The sequence below is a fragment of the Pituophis catenifer genome, unplaced genomic scaffold, assembly GCF_029215685.1.
Source record: "Pituophis catenifer annectens isolate HBS135680 unplaced genomic scaffold, rPitCat1.0.hap2 SCAF_3, whole genome shotgun sequence".
Classification (NCBI taxonomy): Eukaryota; Metazoa; Chordata; class Lepidosauria; order Squamata; family Colubridae; genus Pituophis; species Pituophis catenifer.
This window is the reverse complement of record NW_027256883.1, coordinates 24,012,539-24,033,223: the sequence shown is the minus strand read 5'-3', so window position 1 is coordinate 24,033,223 and position 20,685 is coordinate 24,012,539. Positions and strand designations below refer to the sequence as shown.

The 20,685-nt window shown below is 36.0% G+C and overlaps 1 protein-coding gene across 1 annotated transcript in view; it reads left to right on the top strand.

The window, feature by feature from the left end:
* The first annotated feature begins 805 nt into the window (after nt 1-805).
* OXR1 (oxidation resistance 1) overlaps nt 806-20,685 on the top strand; it is a 189,707-nt gene continuing 169,827 nt past the window's right edge. Inside the window, exon 1 of the mRNA XM_070940378.1 lies at nt 806-871. Within this exon, the coding sequence (XP_070796479.1) occupies nt 855-871 (17 nt within the window). The 5' untranslated portion in view covers nt 806-854. The remainder of the gene's footprint in view (nt 872-20,685) is intronic.

Here is a 20,685-nt window from a genome sequence, read left to right as displayed (position 1 = left end):
AAAAGTAGCAAAAAATGAGTAGGTTAAAACATTGTCACATTTCCGAATACAGACTGATAGTTCTTGCTCATAAACCAAGAACTATGACTATGGCTGAAAAGAAGAAAATGTGATCATTGATGTGGCAAAATACCAGGGAATGTAGAATAGAAGACAAAGAATTGGAGAAGATCAGAAAGTATCAAGATCTGAAAACCAAAACTGAAAGATTATGGCATAAGTCAGCTGTGGTCATCCCAGTGATTATTCACACTTTGGGTGACATATCAAAGAATCTGGGATGGCGCTTAGAAAATCTGTGCATTGGCAACATTTCCATCTGTCAACTGAAAAATTATGTTGATACATTACATCATCCTAGGTTCTGGAGAAGAACCTGATGAGTATGAAGGCCAACACCAGCTAAAGAACAGGCATCTACAACTTCACATTGCTGTAAACAGATAATAGTGATGTGTGACCAATCATCATAATAATCTATTGATTAGCCTTTAGGCCATATCAGAATATAAAGTGCAGGACAATATAATACCATAGTAATACATGCCAATTGAAGTGATGGTTGATAGTGCTATCTTGAGTTTTCTGCTCTAGTGGGCTGTTTAAGGTGGTGGGTGATGGGATGCTAGAATGTTGGAGGACAGCTTGTCTAAGATACTTTCTCAAGCTTTACATCAGGCTTATCTGTGTTGCTTCAAATTCATATCAGACATGATTTCTGAAAATTATTTCTTAAAACCTATCAAACTAAGATCACAGATCTTAACGTGAAGATTTTGTATTTTTCCCCAATAGGTCTACAAGATCAAGATTTTGCTGATTTCTTATCTATGTGAAGCAAAACACTTACCATTATGTTTAGCACTAAAAGGTCAGTTAATTGTTATCTCTATGTTTTTTATTTCCTAAATCCACTGGACAATATAGAATTATGAAACAAAATATAAATATGATGTGAAAAGATAAATGTGAACCATGTGTACTTATTTAAATTACTTAGTCTTGATTACTAAAATAAGGCTATGCATGAAGATGTTGCAATAATGTTTGCATTCCTTTGGGGGGGTATGAATGAACATATGCTTGTTTACAATTTATAATTTATGTCTCTCTTTGAAATACCCTGCTTTCCAGTCATCTGCTAAGTGATATGATTAGCATTTGAATATCATAATATTCTACTTTTAAGTTTCAGAATAAATCGAGTGGTTTGGATATTCTCTCCTTAATAGTGAATTCATGTTCTACATATGACTTGCTCCTAGGTTATGTATCTTCACTCCAACATTCCATAGTATTTACTAGGAAATAATGTGTAGAGCCTAAGGTGTATCCTGATTATCAAACAACTGCCTCTCTTCTCATTTCATGTTAGAAATGAGCAATAAGCCTAAGCAAATCCTTCAGATTTCCCTTGCCTCTTCTCCTCCTTACACATCTCTCTTTGCCTCTCTATTTGTCATGCTAACCTTCATGTCCCACTTGCTATGGAATGAAGATTTATTTATTCAACTTATATGACCACCTCACTTGCAAAACAACTCTGGACAACTTCTTATAAAGTTGTATAAAAATAATAGTAAAAAAACAGTTTGGCAGTTGAGGACACCAATCAATGTATTGCAATGACCCTTAGAGACAGATTCACTCAAGACTCTGGCCTGATGCCCAAAAGGACAGCCAGGTTGTCAGTGTGAAAAATCTATAAGGCAAGGATCATTCAGTTTTCAAGGGGAAAGTTGTTCCACACAACTGTTGTTGTGATGTTGCACTTATTGGGTCCTATCAGATGGTGTTGCTTGATAGAAAGAATTTGGAGCCTGCCAATGCCATTAGATATGGTGGGGCTAGTGTTATTTGTACAAGTAACTTTATCAGTTCCATTAAAAGCCTTAGAATTAATAGCAAGGACATTAAATTGCACCTGGGAACCCTACTGGAAGCCAATGCAGTTTGCAGAGCAATAATGAAAAATGAACATATTAAGGCATACCTACAACTACCTGTATGACTGATTTTTGAGACAGTTGTTGCTTCATAATGCAGATATAGCCTGCATATACCAGGAAGCTCTGGCAATTGTAACTCATTGTCTGATCACCATATAACTCAGGGCTGTCCAAACCCACGGCCCGGATGCGTCGCGTGCTGGCTACGCCCATTCCCGGTTTAATGAAGGGGGAAAAAGTCACGATACATCATGTGATGACACCCTGCTGACACGAGTTTGACACCCCTGACATAACTGGACTACTAAAATGTATTGTACATGGAAAACTGCTTTTGAAGATGACTTTGAAGCTGCAGTATAATTGATTCAGAATGCAACGCTCAGAGTGCTAACAAGATAAATCTATTGTACAGTTATACCTATTTGCCTTGCTGGTTATCAGGTGGCTTCCAAGTACAGAATGCTGGTTATAATTGCTATAATTCCATATGGTGTGATGCTGGAAATTTCCTAACTTAAATTCTGCCTGTCCTTTGATGGCCCCTTAGCAAAGTCCTATTCTAGATCTCATTCCCAAGAACTGAAGGCAGGCTTTTTCTGTAATGGACTGTATATTTTGAAGCACATTGCTATTGAAGATCTACTTGTCCCTGCCCCTCTTAATATTTCGTAAGGTTCTTTAGAACCTACCTTGTTATTTAAACCTGTCCAGTTTATTGCAGACAACCATTTGAAATTGTTGTATGATCCTGATTAGGTAAGGTTCCCAATGTTTTTAAAAATATTACATATACCACCTAGATATTTTAGATTGGGGTAGGTAGCTAAATATTAAACGTGTGTATTCAGGCTTTTGCACACTGCCTCTAACTGGCTATTTAATATATACCAAAGCTAACAGCATCTGGCTGCAAAAGTGGATATTGATGACTCAAAATAATAAATGGCAGCCCCTTGTGTTCTGTAGCCTATCTGAAAAAGCAAACCAGTTAATACCTAAATGAGAAACCATCGGGGAATCTCAGGGCTGTAGACTAGACTGCAAAATACAACCAAAAAAAAAAAAAAGGCAATGGGGAAATCATTTCCTTATTGTTGCAAGGAAAACCACATGGATATCTCCATGAAGTCATCAGGAGCCGAACTCAACTCAAAGGATATTTATTTAATGTAATAAACTATAGGTTACCACCAAAGTCATATTCATAGCATACATTCAACTCTATTGTATGGCTGGGCAGAATGAGATACTTTAACATTGTATTTTTTGTTCATCTTTAAAATACAATACTTTCCATCTTTGGGGATATAATGAGGGCACAGCAGTAGAAGATGAGGAAGTGAGATCTGTGTAGTGGGTGAATTTCTTTCTTCCTCCCTTTTACACATACATTACAAATATACAATAATGGGAAAATTTAGGAGAGAAAATCATTAGTTTCAAGGACAACAACAGGCTCAGGGTACTGTCCATGATGTGTACTCCAGACTGCAAATTTCCATTGCACTCTAAGCAGTTCATTTTAGAAAAGAAAAATGTGCCTCATTTTTTTAAAAAAATCAGTATCAGCAAAGGGGTGGAAATTGTAGAAGGCGAACAGAAAGAGCTTTATTGATTCAGTTCATGGAAGAACATGCACACATTCTGTTTAGTTGGAGGACCCAGATTTAATTGGGAGTTATTTTTGTTAACAAACACAGAGATAAAACTTTAGCAAGAGTTCTTGAATCTTTCTGCTGAGGTGGAGTGTTACTTTAAACAGAAAAAAATTGAATTATTCAGGAAAGACAATTAAAATATGGTTTTGCTCTCAGAGGAAATCTATAAGACAGAGCTTGCAATGTAAACAAGGTCTATATAACAAATTACCACTCTGTGATTTCAAGCATAAATAGTCTCTTGCCAGACAAAGACAAAACCATTAGAAAATTAGCTATTTGAGCCCTCTGGTTCCTTCCTTGCTCTGAACGATCAGACCAGGTTGGAATCAGTAGAAGGAATTAATGGGAATGTACTTTTAGTCTTATTTTTAGTTCGAATCCCTAGTGCCGTGTAACAGGTTGAGCTCCCATTACTTGTCCCAGCTTCTGGTAACCCAGCAGTTCAAAAGTACGTAAAAAATGCAAGTAGAAAAATAGGGATCACCTTTGGTGGGAAGGTAACAGCATTCTATGCGCCTTTGGTATTTAGTGATGCTGGCCACATAACCACAGAGACGTCTTCAGCTTTGAAACAGAGATGAACACTGCCCCCTAGAGTCGGGAACGATTAGCACATATGTGCGAGGGGAACCTTTACTTTTACTTCTTTTACTTTTAGTCTTATTCAAAAATGATGCTATTTTATTATTGTACTTTTATGTTGTGCTTAGGTAAATTAGGTAACTAGTAATTATGATCAAACATTTAATTTTAGCAAGCAGTTTTTAGCTTTTAGCTTAAATATTTTTGATTACTTATTGATCAGACTGGACTGCATGATAGGAAAAATAAAGAAGAGATAATATGTACTTCCTGGACCATAGGCTTCATCCAGCTTTTCCGAACAGTTGAAAATGGACAAACACATAGCAAGTAAGAAGTAATTTGAGCCTTGTATACTTGCCAAACAGATAGGATCCCCTGGAGTGGGATTTATAAGCAAAGACTGAAAGTCATCCATTTTTAGAAATTTTCTGTACACTGAAGGAGAACTCTGATAGCAACAGAACCCCTCCTCTGAGACTCCTGCCGTCTGTTCAGCAGCTTCACTGCAGGATGAGAATGATATGGATCTAAAAAAGGAGATTGTAACAGATTTTATAACCAGACAGCCTTTATTGACAGCATAGGTGTTCAAGTTGGTGACCACAATTAAAAAAAACCCAAGATGGACTCTCTAAAAGAAAGTTTCATAAAGTCTATTGAAAGCCAACAAAACAAAAAACAACGAGAGACTGCCAGGGCATGTATCCTTAGTGTAAAATCCACTAATTGTGCTCAACAAACACTAGTGGAGAAGAAAAAAGCAGGTCTTATGTCCAAACTTGACAGGAAGAAAAATGGTCAGGGAGAGCCTAATGTATAGCATGGAAAAAGGAGAGGGGACGAAATAGAAGTTGTTATTTGCATTTGAGTCAGACCGTCCTACAAACAGAGCCTTGGTAGTACAGTGGTCTAAAGCACCCTGTTATTAAGACCAGCTGCCTGCAATTACTGCAGGTTCGAATCTCGCCAGGCTCAAGGTTGACTCAGCCTTCCATCCTTTCTAAGGTAGGTAAATTGAGGACCCAGTTGTGGGGGCAATAAGCTGACTTTATATAAATATACAAAAGGATGAAGGCTATTGCTTAGCGCATTGTAATCCGCCCTGAGTCTCCGGAGAAGGGCGGCATATAAATCAAATTAAAAAAAAAAATCTAACAGAAGAACGAATAGAGGATGCTTGGACTTTAAAAAAGGCAATTACCCTGCCCTTGAACTGGCTTCACATGCTTCTTTACTAGTACTGAAAGTGAAATGGTTATCATCCAGAAGAGTAACAACTTACAGTTTCAAATATGTTGTTTGAAGGAAACTCATCTTGAGCGACTTCTTAATATTTCCAATATTTATGTTGGTACAGAGAAAATTACTCTGCTTTCAGTTTAGTTTGCTCACGAGAATACTGTTTCTTTACAGTGTAATAAATTAAACAGAGATAAACTCAAGGACGCTCCACCAATAATGCCCTTGAGAAGGTACGATTTGCAATATCTATAAAAAGAAGAGTGCATTGATGAGTCTCTAGAAACAAGGCTAATTGACTCTTTTGGTGCCTTGCCAGACTCTGAGCAAGTGGACATCCTAAAGTGACTGGATGAGTTGCAAACTCTGGTAACAATGTGCTGAATGGCCAAATCACTAATCAGTTTGGTTTTCCTAGCTGCCTAGGACTGTTGCAATGAATCTGAGAAGCAAAGTATCAGGACTGCTGTTATGACCTTGGAGAACCCAGATACAGAGATAATTAATGAAAAGTCCTTTGGGGCTGACCGTAATTCTCCTAGACTGCACTTGAAAAAGTGGTGCAATAGCTATTTTTTCAGTGCATAAAGATGGAGAAATTTTTTTGGTCTCAATCAGATCAAGGCTCCACATTTGCCTTCAGGTTTTCAACTTGTATGCCCTAGCAAACATCAGTGAATTAGTAGAAGGACAAGATGAAGATTCTAAAGACCCAGCTACTACAGGAAGGAATACTCTTTTTTTTTTTTGCCATTTAGCAAAGATTTATGAGTAAAAGGCCATCTGTAGATCTTCTGATCCTCTCAAAATTGCCCACTAGTCTATTATTACCTCCGTTAAAGTTGACTTTAACGATTGTCCACCTTGACACTCAATCTATTATTATCTCCTTTAAAGCCGATTCTAATGTTAAAAAAAGACTATCCTTTCATGCTGTTGGTATCCAGGAAGTGTTATCTTTGCCTATGCCTTCCACTGGAAATTGTGGCAGGCTCTTCTGTCATTCTACTCATGGAATATCAGTAGATGGAACACAGGTCCAAAGACTTTGGTTTTATGAATTACTTTGGTAATTCATCAAGATGGTATTCATTTATTTCAGGAAACCTAGTCATCTTACTTTTTGATCATTACAAGTCCTTTTCACTGCTAGCATTGTCCAGAAACAAGATGAGGCACAATGATATGAAGTTTCTGTGTTTCCAGATTACAATTAAGCAATGCTTTAAAATCATTGCTAGATCAGTGTTTCTCAACCTTCAGGTGTGTGGACTGTTAATTCCCAGAATTCTGCAAGCTGAAGTCCACACTTCTTAAAATGTTGCTGGGAGGTGAAATTCACACATCTTAAAGTTGCCAAGGTTGATGAGATACAGTGTGCTAGACCCATTGGAGTTTTATGCAATGTTGTTAAATAATGTCATGCTATTATTGGTTAATGTATACATCCCACCTTTGTGAAATCAACCCCAAATTAACATCTTGTGGGCCAAATTAGGTGCTTACTCAAGCAATTTTATACTTATTTACCCCTTTGCTGATGTTTCTAACATCAAGAATGGGATTAAATGATAATGTACTGTTTGCTAAATTCCATCAATATCCTCCAGATACAGGTGCACTCTTCTTTGTATACCTGGCATTAAGAGAATGTGATAGGACCGTTTTTATTATAAATATTGAGCAAGCTAAATTTATATCCACTGGAGGGATCTGTTAGTAATGATTTTCTTGATGAGTTTTCTTTTGAGACCCTCCTTGATTAATTATAGGATTGATCAAGGAAGTGGCCCATTAAAAAAAAAAAATTAGAGAGCTAGTCATATAGTTAGCATTTTCCTAGCATCAGAGCAACAAGAGAATTTGATAAATTCTTTTTAGAAACAGACTTTACTATCAGTGTGACCCCATCCAGGTTAAATGAATGCATCAGTGAAAAGTGACACTGGATAACTTCTGACAAAGATTCACAGATTTTTCCTTAAATAGTTGAGGTGGACTTGGAAATTTGTATTTTACAGAATTATATTAATTGTACTTAGCTACTCCAGCCACCATTACGTGCTTTGTTACCGGACCCAAAAAAGAAAAAAAATTGAAAGAAAGGCTTATCCATTCAACCCTGGTTTGATTCTGACTACCTTGAGCAAGAATGAATTGGTTAAGCTATTTAAACTATATAATGAAGATCCAGCTTCACATTCCATCCAGGAGTGTGCTATAAAAAACCCAGTGCAAATACCTACTACAAATATAATTTTGTAGGACCTGCTGGCCACAATTAATAACATTACAAGCTAGGAATCTACTCTTATTGGGTGCCTGATGGCTTTTCATTCAATTTCTAGGTGCCTTTCTCCTATTTCCTAAAAGCAAAGTATGCTAGAGTCATTTGGGGCCAATACATTCTACAGTTTGATTAAATCTAAAGTTCCATATTAGCCCCCATCACAAGTTCTGAAAAACAACAACAGATTGCTAAACAACTTAAGCACAATAAAGACCCAGGAAGCAGTTTCTGCTGAAGTCCTATATAATAATTTGGAACGATATATTAGAAAACTACTATATTAGTTTCCATTATTTATTTACACTGATTATACTGTACAAATACTAAATGCTTGGAGTTTAGGTATTATACTTCCATTTAAAATATTTACAATCAAGATTAACCTGCCAACTATCAGCCCTTCATCTTAAGCATAAGTAAGTTTACAAAATAACTCCCCAATTGTATTAATTCAGAACATATTTTGGCAGATGAACAGGCAGTTTCTAGGGCTGAATTCTTTGACCATTCCCTTATACCACAACATCTGGCTGAAAAATATTCATCTGAGCCAGGTGCTGCATTATGCATTGTATTTATTGACCTCAGATCTACATACCATTTCCAGATCAAAGTTATAGGTAAACTCATAAACACTACAATAGAAAAAGGGCTACTTCTAGTAATGTACAAACTTCATGAGAATGTTTGGTGCCTAAATGGCTGGATGATAGAAGCAAGTCAGAAATTTTTAAGTATCTGGATACGGTCATCCAGAAACTGTACCATCACAATACCAAACTTAGTCTATGGTAAAAAAACAGGTTACTTCCTGGTTAAAACCAGGAAGTAACAATGTCTGGGTGGGTGGGCCTCGCGCTGCCACCACTACCGGTTCTCTGAACCATTCGCCGCTGCTACCAGTTCAGCCAAACCAGTACGAACCAGTAGCATTTCAGCCCTGGTCTCAGGGGTAAAGATGGATGTGTGCATGGCTAAATGTGGCCTGCTGATGGTTTGCTTTCCTGCAGCATTGTGAGACAGAGTTGAACTGAGCTCATTGTGATTATGTGGAGCCCAACTGTGCAGTTTTCTGTATCTCCCAGTAAGAATTGATTCCTTCCATGATGTATATTCAACTTCCCTGGAAGTCTCCCAACCAAGTAGTGACTCACCCAAATGTTGCTGCTTTGAGCCGCAGTGGCACAGTGGTTAGAATGCAGTACTGCAGGCTACTTCTGCTGTCTGCTGGCTGCCTGCAATTTGGCAGTTCAGATCTCACCAGCCTTCCAAGGTTGGTAAAATGAGGACCCAGATTGTTGGGGGCAATAGGCTGACTCTGTAAACTGCTTAGAGAGGGCTGTAAAAGCACTGTGAAGCAGTATATAAGTCTAAGTGCTATTGCTATTGCTTTACTAATAAATTAGATTTATTGTGGAATAAATTATACTTAAATGCTCCTAAAGATCATATTTAGTGCATAACCCTTGAAACCACCTTAGGTTACTGAAGAATTTTCATTGTGTGTCTGTGATAAAACTATAAAGGCAACAGAATTGGACAAGAATTGGAATCAGTGCATTTAAGGAGAAGAGTGTCTCAGAAGAGATAATAGGGCTTATGTGGAGAAATGGCATTCCAACATCCCCCCCCCCATCCCAAAGGAATGACTCCTTGAGATGAGAGAGAGAAAACAGATGGAATTATAAAGAAGGCTAGTCTTTTCATAATTATTCAAAATAATGATTAACAACAACAAATTGCTAACCATAATAGATAAAATCAGGGACTGTTTGGTGCAAAACATCAAGATCACATGTGAAATTCCAATTAAATGGATTTATTTACTAATCATGCTTATGCCAAGGCTCAACCAATGGTTAGAACTAACTACATTGGTATAGTTGCTAACACTTGGTGTCAGATAAGAGTCAACAGAATTTAAGAAGAGTTGTGCTTAGTCCGTTTGTGGATACATAGGGACTCTAGGCTGATTTCTCTTTTGACTCCATCTCCAAGTTCTGCTACTTTTTCTCCTACAGGGACTTCCTGAACTCATCAGAGTTATGAAGAAAATGCGGCTGATTTAAAAAAACAACAATCCCAACTGTTCTAAAGAATGAGTCAGGCATTGCTTCTTTTTTTCTCAAGGGCTAGGTAATAAATATATATGCACAAGTTAGGAAGACTTAGGCTCAGCACTCAGTACTTCTGTTGTTCCAAACACTTGTATTAAGCCAAGCCAATTGCATCTTTTTGATTTATAGTTACTGGGACAAACAGCTGTGAGTCACTTGTCATCTTTGCTTTTCATAAAGCTTCAGCAAATCTTAACGGATGTCTTGCAGGATATGGCAGTGCTCTTCTCCACTGCTGGCTGCCTGTAAAAAAAAAAACAAGAAAAATTTTGAGAAACAACAAGACAATAAATTCTGAGATATGGAGTTTATCTGGCTATGGCCCCAGAAAAAGGTTTATGTTGATTCCTTATCCTGAATACTTGAGAACGTCTATTAGGAAGTGACTACATAACAATACATTATACAGTATATCCTTTTACTTTGATTTTGAAGACACACAATAGTCAATTAGTGGAGTGGAGCTGAATTGATCCTGTTGTGCCATATTTTTATTATACAGTATAATGTTGGATAAAGGAGATCAGGATTATTTTATTTATTATTTATTAGTCCAATTTATATGCCGCCCTTCTCCGTAGACTCAGGACGGCTTACAATGCATTATAGCAATAGCCTGCATACTTTTTTGTATATACTGCTTAGCGGTATATAACCCCCTAAGTGGTGTTGTTCTATACAAAGTTGGCTTATTGCCCCCAATCCGTGTCCTCAATTTACCTACCTCAAAAGGATGGAAGGCTGAGTCAACCTTGAGCCTGGTGAAATTTGAACTTACACTAATTGCAGGCAGCTGGCAGCTAAGTGCTAGCACTTAACAGCACTTTAGTCCACTGCACCACCGAGGCTCTTTTTTAGCTACTTCATTTAGCTCATTTATCTCTTTTTTAGCTACTTCATTTATTATGTTCACTTTGGTATTGCTAATTATAATATAGAGGCAGTTCCTAGCTGTTTATTTATTATTTATTTATTTATTTATTTATTTATTTATTTATTTATTTATTTATTAAATTTTTATACCGCCCCCTCTCCCGAAGGACTCGGGGCGGTGAACAGCCAAGATTAAAAAACATACAGTATAAGCATTAAAATACATTTAAAACAAAATTAAATCCAAAATGGCTCCCCAATTTAAAACACCTTACCCATAACCCTATAATTAAAACAAATTTAAAATTTCCACATTAAAAGGGGGAAGATTTAGGCCAGGCCAGCTTGATGAAATAGAAGAGTCTTAAGCGCGCGGCGGAAGGTGTGCAGATCCGGGATCCTCCCTATCTCCAGGGGGAGCTCGTTCCAGATCGTAGGTGCCCCCACAGAGAAGGCTCTCCCCCTAGGGGCCGACAGCCGACATTGTTTGGCCGACGGCACCTGGAGGAGCCCCTCTCTATGGGAGCGTACTGGCCGGTGGGAGGTTATTGGTGGTAGCAGGCGGTCCCGTAAATAACCAGGTCCTAAGCCATGGAGCGCTTTAAAGGTGATAACCAGAACCTTGAAGCGCACCCGGAAGACCACCAGGAGCCAGTGCAGCTCATGCAGGAGAGGTGTTACATGGGAACTCCACGTCGCTCCCATAAACACGTGGCCGCACTCTGTGCCAGTTGGAGCCTCCGAGTGCACCTCAAGGGGAGCCCCATGTAGAGAGCATTGCAATAGTCCAGACGAGAGGTAACGAGGGCATGAGTGATAGCTGGGGAAGTATTATTGACTAGAAAAGAAAAGATGATAAGACGGGACTATGAAAATTGAAGAGAAGGAACTAGAAAGAACTAAATATTATAATTAAAGCAGATGAGACTCTTTAAAACAATGCTTCTTTTAAAGCTTTAATTAAATATTGTCCATATTTGAGGGAGAAAAGATTAGTGTTCAATAAAGCAATGAACAAAGGACAAAACTCTTAATGGATGGAATTGTCTCCAGATCTTTGCAATTATGAGCATACACATCATTCTCCTTTGTGTTGCGTTTATATATGTATATGTATATGTATATGTATATGTATATGTATATGTATATGTATATGTATATTATACATTAACTTAAGTATGTTATATATAAGTTTTTTGATAATGAGGCTATATGAAAATACAATGAAATAGGGCTAATGTTGCTATTGTCTATCTGTTTAGGCCAAGATAATGTTTTGTTTCCTTATTTAATAAAGTATATTTTAAGCAGATCACACTAGTAACCTGCCATTTATTTTAATAAAACTAACAGAGTTCATATAATTGTAGCATCACTTATTTCAAGCAATACATCACAGAAAATCTGTTGCCATAAAAACAGCAGCAGAATGGGCAGAATTTGTCCCAGGTTCACGATAACCAGATTTTCGAAGTCCGATTCCACCAAATTAGATGTGAGGATACAAAAGTCAGTGTCTAGATTTTGAAAATATCTTTCCTTTGTCTTTCTTGTATTAAAAAAAGAATTATTACAAGTTTAAACAGATGTTAGTAGACATTCTATGTCTGACATTTTTAAAGCAGAACTAAAAAAAAGCTGCTCTTACGCCCTGTAATAATTATTTTGTGTGTTTTCTGTGAAAAGCATTCTTGTGATAGACAGTTGCAAAGTAGCCAGATTTTGTGTGTTTATAATATTGCATAAATAAGGGAGAAATAAATAGGAGCAGCTTTTCAGATTTTAGCAGTAGTGAGCCAATCACATAAGAATATTCAAGGCATTGGAAACTGTGTCAGCAGCATGATATCTCACTGTTTTTTAGTAGAAAAAAATAAAGCATGCTAGTAGCAATTCTGAGAATCTCAACAAATCTATTCTTGATGCAAATAATATCTGGAAAATTAAAACTGGGAAACTGACAATGGTTGCTTATATCTGAATAAACAATTTAATTTATTAAAGCAGTTTTTAAAATAGCATAGTTTCCTATGAGTAGAGCTTGGAACAAAGCTTTTGTGTAAACACATCCATAAAGTTTTCTAGGCAACATTGCAGAAATGATTTGTCGTTGCCTTCTCTCCTGCCACCAATTTATCTTGCAGGCTTAAATTTTTGTGGTCTGCATCAAAGTCTGATCCTGCTTAGTCCATGTAAAGTTAGCCAGGTTTTGCCAAAGAAACTTGATGCTGTCTTTTAAATATTTGACATTTTCACCTTGAAGTTGTTTTCAGATAATTTAAAAGGATACACTGTAATGTTAACTACCTTTAGAACTCTGTACTTTCCAGTGTTCTCAATACAAACTCCCTTATGAAAGTGAAATATTGTGTACATTTTGTAATCACAATATAGTTAAATAGAAAATTAGTATTTTCCTAACATATTAAATTATCTGATGCAATGAGATAGTATATAGAAATAAAAGAATCTACTCATGAATTTATGATTAAAATTTTGTTTAAATATTATTAATATTTAAATAATATATTATTTAATCATCTTAATTATTATTATTTAATCATCTTCCAACTCTGCTCCAGATATACCAAACAATTGTTTCTTGATAATGCCCAGTTGAATTCCATCGACAGAATCTTTTTATAAAAATGTCACTATCATGTTGTTTGTAAAAAACTGCTCTTCTGCTAAGGTTTAAACATTGAGGAGTGGGAGAATAATTAATAGAGAAAAAAGAAATAAATGTTGCTCTGCTTCTCAGTTGCCAGTTCTTTTAAAAATGTAGGCTAATTTGTTCTCTATCAACTTCCGTTTGGAAACAGCATTTAGTGGTTGTATCCTTATTATAATGACTTACATAAGTGTGCTAGTGAGAAGATATTTAATTAGTCAGTAAAATAAAGATTACTGTCTCCTACAGATGGTTCAGACTAGATTGTATGACAAAATTGGCTTTTGAAAAGAACCTTTAAATCATGAACAAATAGTTGTTTGTGAAATGCACTGAACACCGAAGAGATAAATGTGTGTAGCAGTTATTCAGTTCCATAGTAACTGAAATAATTAGTTTATCAGATTCTTCAGGATTCTGTTAGAAAAATTTATAAGAATATTATTAAAGAGTTAAGTCCTGCTTCTCCACTAATATCACTGAAATGATATCAAATGCCTATATACAGTTAACATGAGAAAATTCTTCATGCATACAGTAGTAGGAGTAATAACAGCAGTACTAATACTTTTTTACAATCATTGACCAGCTCATTCATGCATGTTGACTTCTATATGAGCTGGAATCCTGCCATATAGAGGACTTAACTTAAATTGAAGCCAAGGTATATATAATCAGGTACAAATATTTTTTTTCTTCTGCAGACAATCAGCTGAATATTTTATTTCATTTAATTGATTATTATCTCACCTTTCTATTCTGGTGAGTAATGTTTGGCATGATAATATGATGAGTTCTTTGGCTTTTTAAATGCTTGACATATTATACAATATGCTACATATTCATTGTCGGTGGTCTTCCCTTCCCCTTTTTTTAAAAAAAATGTAAGAATAGTGTTTTAGATGTTTAGTGATTAATTGAGTCTTTGTAGAAAACACTGTGTCACCTTCCTGATATTTTGGTGTTGTCCTTGGTACTGAATTTCATTTTTCATTCTTTGCTTGGAATATAAGAAAGAGAGAAGATAATTTTGGAAGACTTAGATTTGAATCCAGACACCACCAATTAGAAGAATGCCAGGGAAGATTGTGTTATAAAACTGCTTTTTAAATAATTCTTCTATTCTTCTACAAGTGGAAATGAAGGGAAATTTTTTTGTTCAAAAATATAAGTTTTGCTCACCTTGATGACACACGCTGTCTTCTTATGGTTTCTTCCATTGCGGCCACCCCAGCTTCTTAGCGACTTCTAGGGTCACTTTCTCTGCCACCCAGTTTGAGGAGCTTCTCCTGACCAACCAGGGACTTTGCAATCCCCCCTGTGTTGGTCAGTCCGTGCTTCTCTTGTTCGTTGTCCCTACAGGACAACTTAGGTCACTTAAGACCACTGGGCAGCGGAGATATCGATGGCTCTTTAGGTACTTCCAAAGAGTCCGCCGTACCGCTGCGACACTGGCCACGCCTCTCCCTGAGGAAACAGATTTAAATGTGACTTGTTCGCTGCCTATTATACTCATGATTTATATCAGTATATCTACCCCTAATCATTAAAACAGTATGTAGGCATGCACAAATACAAAATGAATTTATAATGTAAAATGACAAAGGAAAATGGAAGGGAGGAAAACAAATGCTAGTGATAAATTATGCAATAATTCTGGGCTCCCATGCTATGCTCACTTAGCTTGGCAAAAGCCCCACTGAACTTAGAAGCCTTAGAAGATATGTATAGGATTAGATGTTACTTGTACAGACTTACAATTGGTTGCAATTTCAGTATAGCTTAGCATTACTTAGTACTAAAAATCAAGAAGCCCAATCAAAGCATGTGACTACAAGTAGAAAACCAAATTAATGACAGCAGGCACAGTGATCAGCCTTAGAATAAGAGATTCTAGAATAAGAGAACAAGAGAATGAAGTGGTGAACAGTATTTACATTTTAGGATTATCTATTAAAAGTAAAGAAACCAGAAGGTCCTTATATCCTTTTCCGTGAATTTGTTTCTTTTTTAGCTATCAAGCAACCACAAGCTATCACCAAATTTTTCCAATAATGAATTGTTTGTCTTTATCTTAGCTTTATGAATATATGTCCCAAGATTTTCAATCAATTTAGCAATAATAGATGGAAGTTTAGGGATTTAGCACATCTGGAAAGGTTTTTTTAAAAAACAAAACATTCTGCACTATGTGAACGCAGTTTCATTTCTCCTGAACATATAAAAAACTTTCCTGAATGTTAACATGATGAGTAGCAAAGTCTCTTGTTTCTGATAGATAGAATGATATGTCATACAGAAAGGCATAGGGTGAAGAAAAACGGAATAAAGTCTGCAGGATATCCCCAAATAAAAATGAAAAATAAAAATGAAAGAAAAATACATTTTACCAAAGGAATTGGCACTCTTTTGATTCCTGAAGACTGTATTGAAGTTTCTGTGTACGCTAAGTGTTCTTAGGGGCAGGACAATGATGTAAAATGGTCATGCCTGCTTTTCTCTTTGGTAGCAGTTTTCAGCAATAGTGGTCAAAGGAGCCTCTGGGCTTTGGGGATCAAAGGAATTTTGAATGGCTGTTTTGGTATTGGGATATCCAGCTATGTTTTCAGATACTATCTGCAGTTCTACACTGTGACCTGATCCTGTTAGGGACTGAATGGTGACAGCACAATACTTTGTGAGAAAACCATTGTGTCAGAGAGGTAACAAGATCAGTCCTGATACTCTCACACATGGGAAATATCTGTTACATTTAGCTAAATTTACATTCGTCCTACAGAAATTTGTGTCTAATCTGCCTATTCGTCTTGATTATAAAGAAGGTGAAATCCTATAATGATGACTAATCTATCATGTTTTCTATTATATTAAAACTTTTAGATTTATTCTGAAAAAAATGATGGATGGATATGATTGATGTTGACAAGGAGAATCAGTTATTTGAGTTAGGTTGTTAAGCACAAAATAATTTTTAACCTTGAGTACTTGTTCTTATTGTCGCTTTAAAGAATAGAAACTAGGAATAACATAATAGTAGAAACCCAATAACAGTCCCATACAATAGCAATTTATTGTTGCAGTGTTTACAGTAAGGCAGCAATTCACATCAAATATAAACTAACAATCCTTTCTTATTCTCTTTTCTTTTTGTTATAACCAGACAAAATCAAACAGTTAAATCTATTACCGTTCTATGATTATAAAATAATTTGAAACGGGGGAACGGGAAATATTTGAATTTTTTTTCTTTTTTGTAAAACTTTTCAATAAAAAAAATAATAAATTTGAAACTTTGTAGAAATATGATTAAACCAGTTGTCTTTGGCTAGATATTTGGGATAGCCTGGGGGTTTACTCACTGATGTCTTGAAACAAGCATCTTGTAGGAAATCTTTGAAACCTCATAAATTAATAGTTGAAGTATTATAGTAAAATTATTTAAGGTCATCAGGAAAGTGGAAATCTTGATACAGCATGGAGTATAGACAACCTGTATTAAGAAATGCTGCCTAGCAGTTAAAGTTCTTTATTTGGCAATGATAAACCTGAGTTCAAATCTCTACACAGGCGTAAGATTTTCTGGTTGAACTTGGACAAATTATTATTTTTCAATATAGATTTTTCAATCAAGATTGATTGTGAGAATGAAGTTGCATTATCAATGCATGCCATTCAAAAATTGTAACATTTGTAGAGGAACCCAGAAGCATGGCAATGATTGTATACTTCCTTTAAGGGAAGGGGCATAATATGCCTCTAGTATGCTCATCTTGAGCTTTAAATAAAAAATGATATTGATCCTCAAAATCTGCTTATGCGGCATTCATAATGTTCACAGGAAAGAAATAATTATCGCGGGTATATTCAGCAAATTCTGTTTATCTGCTTCCATACATTTATGTGGCTAAGCATTTTTTAAAACTACCATGAAACTAAGGCAATTAAAATATAAATATTCATGGAAAAGAATAACTAGTCCTGTGCTTCTTATACCAATGCTGCTAGACAGTCTTCTTATAAGTCTTCTTATTCTAATAATAAATATAGCAATCTTCCTGGTGCAGAACACAAGTTATTTATGGCCAGAACTTTTAAAAAAATTCATAAGAAGATAGCAATGCTTACATTGTGTTAGCTGGACAGCTTTTCAATAAAACAACATTTTAAGATATGTACTACCTTTCTTTATGTGAGCCTTGATGAGTAAAAGGTTCTCTCCTAAAATGAGCAGATTCGTAGTTCCAGACATGTGTATTGACAGAAGTGTCATCAGAAAATAGAGACATATTGTTCTGTACTTAATAAGATAGATTGGCTTCCTTATCCTGAAGCATTTTCTAGCTGGGTTTCAATGAATTTATCCATGCTTTTAACTTACTGTAAGCATCTTTCACTTAGCATTTAAAGAGCCTTCTCTAATGTGGCAGTTCCCAACTCCCATAAAAATTAATTTTTGGAAATTTCCTATTCATAGGAAATTCCTAGTTATAATTAAAAAGATGCCAGTAGAAAAATATTTAATGTTTGATTTTTGTAAAACATTGGTTAAAGGCAGTATATTCTTAGCAGATAGTTAATAACTGAATAGAAAGTACTGAAATAACAATATCCTAATGAATGCACATTCATTCCTTCTTAGTAAGGAGAATGCACATGTCTCCTCCTTCTTAGTAACCTAAAGCATCAATAAAAATTACATACAGATGCTCTGTGTTGAAAATAACCTCAGAGAAATTTCAAAATTATGCAATAGGTTTCCCATTGGCAGAGATTACATGATATTTTACAATAATATAGTATCATATGTTTTTATTTAGAAACTTTTAAATATTGTTTATGTTTTGATGGATGTGTGATATGTACAGAATAGCAATTTGCAACCCCTGTTTTGTTGTTTAGTTATTATTTTTCCTTGCTTTTCATTTTTTCCATTTTTTGTATTGGGTGATCTTATATAAATATTCTGTGAATAAAGAATGGAAAATGTTCAGGATTCATAGACTGGGGATAAAACATTTTGAGATAAAATTACTAGGCGCAAACCCAAAAATATTTCTCCTGTAAAATCACTGGAAGCTACTTCACATCAGAATGAGTTAGCTGAATCACAGATTTGACAATTTTCTATTGTCAGCTAGTCTTACTGTACTTTTTTTTTTTTTGCTCTCTAAATGGGTATTATTACCAAAAATTGTCCTAACTTTTAAGGATTCTAATTAACAGATACTGAGGTTTAACTTAATTATTGAATTGTCTGTGGCATGAATCTGTTGAAATGACATAATCACAAAGACTACAGTACTTTGAGAAAATATGAATATTGCATGAGACATAACCTACAGAAGACTTCAAAAATTGTGGATGAAGTTTGATGGAATTTTGTTTTGAATGGAAAAGTCAGCTCTGCTAGAAATATGAAGTTTTTATAATCATGTGTGTAGGACTTATGGTTAGTATTAAAATATGCTGTATTTGTATTAAAAACAAGGAGCCTGGTGGCGCAGCAGACTAAACTGCTGCTGTTAAAGTAGCATTTAGCTGCCAGCTGCCTGCAATTACTGCGAGTTCAATTCTCACCAGACTCAAGGTGGGAGGGGGGCAAAAAGCCCTACTAAGCAGGTATATACAAAAGTATGAAGGCTATTGCTTAATGCATTGTAAGCTGTCCTGAGTCTCCGGAGAAGGGCGGCATATAAATCGAATAAATAAATAAATAAATAAATAAATAAATAAATAAATAAATAAGTAAGTAAGTAAGTAAGTAAGTAAGTAAGTAAGTAAGTAAATAAATAACATGGTATAAAACATATTTGGTATGAAAAACATGGTATATAAAGGTAGGATTCAAAAATGTATGTGTAAAGGAATTTCAGGCACTCAAAATCAATACATATTTCCTTTCAGTTAAAGAACACTTTTCAACCCAAAGGTGCTTTTTCAAAAGACAACTAGACTTTGTTTTTCCTTGAAGACGTTTCACTTCTCACACAAGAAGCTTCTTCAGTTCTTAATCGAAAAAACAAAGCCCAGTTGCCTTTTGAAAAAGCATTTTTGGGACAACCATGATCTGGATGACTGAGAATCTCCAAAGGCATGAACACTTTTTAAAAAACATTATTCTTATGACCAATATTTGGAGGGAAACTTAGAATAATTCATAGGGTTGATCAAGGATTGGCTTATACGCACAGGCAAGGGAAGATCTTGCTGATCACTGATCAACAAGTTGCAAACCAAGGCTAAGACTATCATTACATAGGTCAATAGATGTGTAAGGTGGAGTGGAAATTCTGTGTCCTTCCAGGACTTCCACTTGTGAAGTGATGAGATCAGCAACATTGAAAGGGCAAGAGACCTCTTGTTCCACAATTCCTTAATTCCTCTTGGTCCGAGTAGGTGCATTTTCCCCTTCCGTTTTTCACTAGCAAGAAGCCAACATAATTTCCCCTCTAGGCTTCCTTTCTCTGTGCTGCCAGATTCTCTGAAAATCAGAAGAAGTTTGATATGTATATACAGCAGGAAGTATAGCAGCTAATTTAAAGAGACAGCACTGTCAGATAAATATGCTCATTTCCCCTTTTAAAAACAAATAATGTCCTCTTGGCATACAAAGTAGATATGTAGATATGAGACTTATCATTGGATATTTAGCTAGGCAATAGTGCCTGTCCTTTCTCACTGTGGCCCTCAGTGATGCCTGCCCTTGACCTGCTGTTTTCAACTTTGAAAATATCAAACATACTTCAGGCTCACCAGAAGGTAGGAGAAATTACCTCCCAGATTGTATTCCCTGTACTGATATAAGAGCACAGTAGGCTTCTTGCAACGTGTTAACTATCACAGACTGAGAAGGATAGATGTACAGGTTTAAAGGCCTGTGACAAATTCATTAGTGTGTACAAGTAGGTGTTTTGTCATGCACTGAACTGAAGATATATCTTCTGATAAAGAAGGAGACTGTAGTAAGGCCTTATAATCTTGGCGAAGTGATATCACACTACTCCCTTCCTGGTTCTAATTTGATAATTGAGTAGTTGAATTGGAGATCAGCCATGCCTAGAAGAATGCTACTTTTTCTATGAAGAAGATCGAGCAGGCCTGTCAAATTGGCTGTTGTGATCTGCCGGCAGCCTGTGGAGCTGGCAGCAGAGTCGGACAGTGAGGAGGTTGGGGAAGAACATGAGCCGGTCCTGGAGTCTGGAGAAGGCTCGGATGAGAGCTGTCAGAGGCAGAGAGGGGGCCAGGGCCATCTGGGAGTTATGTCCTGCCTCCAGAGCCTCCAGAGTCGGACGTCAGT